Source organism: Gallinula chloropus (assembly GCF_964237585.1).
Source record: "Gallinula chloropus genome assembly, chromosome: 3".
Classification (NCBI taxonomy): domain Eukaryota; kingdom Metazoa; phylum Chordata; class Aves; order Gruiformes; family Rallidae; genus Gallinula; species Gallinula chloropus.
The window spans coordinates 47,202,845-47,207,573 of NC_140087.1; the positions used below are offsets into that span (position 1 = coordinate 47,202,845).

General features: G+C 51.2%; 1 protein-coding gene across 1 annotated transcript; it reads left to right on the forward strand.

The window, feature by feature from the left end:
• Positions 1–510: 510 nt before the first annotated feature.
• Positions 511–4,729, forward strand: COX20 (cytochrome c oxidase assembly factor COX20). The gene is made up of 4 exons (XM_084261780.1): positions 511–574; positions 2,821–2,935; positions 3,085–3,148; positions 4,007–4,729. The coding sequence occupies exons 1-4, from the start codon at positions 542–544 to the stop codon at positions 4,146–4,148; spliced, it is 354 nt and encodes a 117-aa protein (XP_084117906.1). The 5' UTR covers positions 511–541; the 3' UTR covers positions 4,149–4,729.

Here is a 4,729-nt window from a genome sequence, read left to right on the forward strand (position 1 = left end):
CGCTGCCGACAATCACTGCGGAGGGCGGCAGTGAGCGCCCAGGCGGCCTCTCCGGCTGAGCCGCGTAGGGCTGCGCGGAAGAGCGGGGACAGCGAGCAGAAGCCGGTACCACCGCCCCTGCCCGCCGCCGAGAACGGAGCACCCGCGGTCGGCGGGGGGGGGGAGCGTGGGGGAACGGGAGGGGGGGGGAGCGGTGTGGCGGCGTGGGCGGGCGGGGCGGGCTGAGCGGCGGCGGCAGCGGCGCCGCGCTCCCTCCCCCTCCCCCCCCCCCCGCGCGCGCGCGCGCGTGCGTGCGCGCGCCCTGCTCCGTGACCCATTTCACTGAACAAAGGATTTTGCTGGAATCTCAGCGCTAGACCTAAAATGGCGCCGGCGCGCCCGCCCGCCCCCGCTCCCCCGCGGGCACCATAGAGATGGGGCGGGGCGGGGCGGATAGAGCGGCCCCTCCGCCTGCCTTCTCTACGCGGCCGTAGTCCGGCCTCGCTGGTGCGGGGCGGGGGGGCAGGGCGTACGTGCTGGCTGGGGAGGGCGCTGTCACATCATGGCGGGCGAGGGCGACTCTGAGCCGGGGAAGGTAATGGAGGATGGAGGGTGGGGGGGGCGAACGGCGCTTCCCGCCCCACGCGCGGCCATAGCCCTCCCCCCTTACCGGAGCTTGCGGGACGCAGCCTCCCCCCGACGCGCGCACACACACACGTATCCCGGCCCGGCCTGAGGCGGGCCGCTGAGGGAGCCGTGCCCCTGAGGGAGCCGTGCCCCCGAGAGAGCCGTGCCCCTGAGGGAGCCGTGCCCCCGAGAGAGCCGTGCCCCCGAGAGAGCCGTGCCCCCGAGAGAGCCGTGCCCGTGCGGGAGCCGTGCCCGTGAGGGAGCCGTGCCCCTGAGGGAGCCGTGCCCGGGCGGCGGGAAAACCGCCTGGAGCGGCGACCGAGAGGCGCCCTCGGTGGGTGCCCGGGCCGGCTCCGTGTTCCGCAGGGACGCGGGAGGCCGGTGGCGTGTGGAGCCTTTCGCGCGTTTTAAGGCTTCGCCGGCGGCCCCGCCGGACCGCGGCCGGGCGCTGGGAGGAGGCGGAGGGGCTGGGCGCCCGCCCGGCTCCCCGCGGTGGGGACACGGGGGGGTTATCGCAGGCCAGTCGTGAAGCCCCAGAGGGAGTAATTGGGGAGCAGTGCACGGAAGGCGATGGCAGAGCTGGGGCCCTGTAGGGCCGGGCGGGGGGGCGGGGGTCCGTGCTTGGGACCCCGCTGCGGGGCTTTCTCGTAGCGGGTGTAACGCTGTCGTGACACGTGAGGCGGCCTAACGCCAGTCGTCGGCAATGGTCGGAGTCATAACGAGCGATTCCGCGTATAGCAACAGGTGAGACGCTATTTTGAAAGGGTGCATCATGCCGCATGGATGTACCAGCGGCACCGTCTTGGCCACCAGCGGCAGCGTATCGAGTGACTTCTTCCATTTGAGAGCACTTGGAAATTACTCACTGGGAGATCAGAGCGACAGAAAGCAAATCCTTTTTGTCTCGCTTGTGCGCAGGGATTACGTGGAAGCAGCTGACGGCGTCCATAGGGAGCACAGATGAAATTATTGATGGGGATTTCCTTACTTGCATGCACATCCAGCTGCGGTCAAGTGCTTGCCACCCCCTACTGCCGCAGGCAGATGTGTTTCACAATGACTTGGCTCACCTAGTCACCAATCTTCTACAAATAGTTGACTTCAGTACTCCCATCTTCAAAATCTACTTTGTCCAAGTAGAACAATGTTACAAAAGAGAAAAAAAAAACCCACATTGCAGGCAATCTTTCAAGATCTTAAGTGACACAGTTGCACACGTGAAATTTAGTGGTCTCAGTATTCAAACCCAATAGAAAGAAGATAAATTCTCACACCCTCCCCAACAAAGGAATTGGTGGTAGAAAGATGTGCACATGTTACTGCAGTGTGGCCAACGTAACCCTGATCCGTGTCGCCTTGAGGCCTTTTTGTATGTAGTTCTCAATCCTGCTCGTGACGCCGATGTGCGTTTGCAGGGGTGTTTCTCTGGTGGGAAATGGGAGATGTATTCAAGGTGGAAGACTTGGATTATGCAGAAGCCAATGTAGGCATCTCCAAAATGAACAATGTATCTTTTGGTTCACGGTTGTGTTTATGAATGCCACGTGTAATTACCATTTGAAAATTGAACAGAAAGCTGATAGGTATAAGCTAGGGTACATTATAGATGTGAGAGAGTGTGTAATAGTTTGGATAATTTTTACCAGTAGATTGATTAAAAAACTTTGGTGTTGTATGTTGAAGAATTTCTGTCTACAGCCCGTGCCTATACGCAAGATATGGTTAAAAATTACTGGGTTATAAATGTTTTAAGTCAGTGTTCAGTATAAGGTTCTCTACTACATGCACGTTTTCCAGCACTTTCATTATTTTAAATCACATTTTCCTTTTCAGATGTTAAAAGTGCACAGCATAACTAACTGCATAACTGATTGTAACCTTACCCGTTTGTGATGTATGTTGGTTTTGAACAAAGATGGATTCTTAAGGGTCTTTTCCCTTTTTTTTTTTTTTGGAAATGTAAAGAAAAAAAATTAAAATAGTTCTTTTATAATATTCAATAGAAGAGGTGGATCAACAGGTTGGTACAAAATCACACTGCCTAAATCAATAGTTCGTCCCCCAAAACCAATCCTGGGACAACTGTGCATCTTCACTTTAGCTCAGATGTAATCCTGGAAGTAGGAAATCCTCCTGTGATTATTTTTGGCTAGTAAGATAGCAGTCTACAGAACTATTTTTTTTAATTTGTGGTGTGCTATTTTTTTCTTACAGCCTTTTAAACTCCTAGGATTTCTTGATGTTAAAAGCGTCCCATGTGCACGAGAGTCGGTGCTGTATGGCTCCCTGGGATCTTTAGTTGCGGGTCTTGGACATTTTTTAGCAACTAGTAAGTACTTAACTCCTTCTGGGTTTTGTGTATTTATTTGCAAGGAAAAAATAATCCCTATTTGCTGTTAGGCTTTATTAATACAAGTAAATCATCCACAGGTTTTTTTAATCTTAATTTTTTTTTAAGGATCTTTGCTTTTCTTTCAGGTAGAGTTAGAAGATCTTGTGACTTTGCTGTTGGTGGCTTTATTTGCACAATGTTAGGATACTGGTATGTAAAATGCTCCTTCCATTTTGACAATTCTGTGCTGGCTGCTTTGTACAATGTGATCCCTGTGTGACCTTTCACACTGTTTTTGAAACTCCATAAAAAACTTGCCTAGCAAAAACATCCTTTTCCTTTCCCCAAAAATATTTATTTTCTTTTAATGGAAAAGAATTCCATCCCTTTAATTTTTTTTTTTTTTTTTTTTTTAATTTGCTGTTGTTATTATAGAATCATAGAGTCATAGAATGGTCTGGGTTGGAAGGGACCCCATGGATCATAGAGCTCCAACCCCCCTGCCACAGGCAGGGCCACCAACCTCCAGGCCTGGATCTACACAAGGCTGCCCAGGGCCCCATCCAACCTGGCCTTGAACACTTCCAGGGACGGGGAATCCACTACTTCTCTGGGCAGCCTGTTCCAGCACCTCACCACTCTTTCTGTAAAAAACTTCCCCCTAATATCTAATCTAAACCTTCCCTCCTTTAGCTTTAGTCCATTAAGTCCATTGTTTTCTGAGTCCTGAGAGATCTAATCACCCAGTTACTGTCTTCCTTAATTTTTTTGTTCCTTCACATGTGCCATCCTTCTGTCTTAATTGTAAAGGCAACATACTAAGTGGTCATGGAGTTAAGATCCAAATTATAGAAACCAGCATCTTCCACTGGGCTTGTATATCCTGCTCCTCAGTGGCTGCACAGTGGGTGCCTTAAAGAACTAGCAGTTGCCCCAGTATCTTCATGGTGCATCATTTCATAATGAATGTTACAAGCATTATTCTATGTGGTTTCAACTTTCTGAAGGGCTGAGTAACTCTTCCTTTGGTACTGTCACTCATCTAAAGCTTTTCGTCCCCTCCTCTAGGTTTTACTGCAGGTACAATTTGGCCCAGCAAAGGATCCGGCAGAGAATGATTAAAGAAGGAATGAGAAACAAAATCTTATTTGAAGGCAGTTCTCTTGATCCAGAAAGAAAACAAACCAGCAGTGAAAGAAGTGATTCATAGCCTGCTGCAGAGGAAGCTGTCCTCTCACACAGCTCCGGGAGAAGGTGGTCTTACAAACGGCAGCCTTCCCTGTGAACGTGTGAGGCACCTAAAACTGATAAATCATGCTGGTTTTCCTGGCAAATCCAAGCAAGAAATTCATAACAGATCTGCTAGGTCAGTACACAGGCCTGTCCCTGGTCCCTGCATGTACGTGTACGACTCTGCACACGGTGAGGAATGGCCTCCTGTTAAACATCTGGGAACTGATGTGCCCTGCTGCACAGAGGATTAATGGCAGTGGTTTAGGACTGCTCTGGCTGCCATTTGTAGGCAGAAGGGTTCGTTTTAGTAATGTTGTAATTGCATCCCATTTACATACAGGAAAATACCTTCATCAGCTGCATTTCTGGGCAGATGCGTCCTTCGGTGCTACTGTTAATTGTGCTGTTTGTAAAACGGGGAGGGGGGTGAAGCCTTTGCTTGGGCAAGGTGGGTGATACAGTAGCCTTTGTAAGGTTGCAGCTGCAGCGTAACTTCAGATAATTCATACACACTGTGAAGCTGAAGCGTTCCCATTTTTCTGCCTGTGTGAAACCCAG

What these genes read in the sequence shown, in the direction of transcription:
- COX20 (XM_084261780.1), top strand. Translation starts at nt 542, where the DNA reads ATGGCGGGCGAGGGCGACTCTGAGCCGGGGAAG. An exon ending in GCGACTCTGAGCCGGGGAAG is followed by an intron (nt 575 to 2,820) that starts GTAATGGAGGAT and finishes TTTTTCTTACAG; the next exon opens with CCTTTTAAACTCCTAGGATT. An exon ending in TGGACATTTTTTAGCAACTA is followed by an intron (nt 2,936 to 3,084) that starts GTAAGTACTTAA and finishes CTTTTCTTTCAG; the next exon opens with GTAGAGTTAGAAGATCTTGT.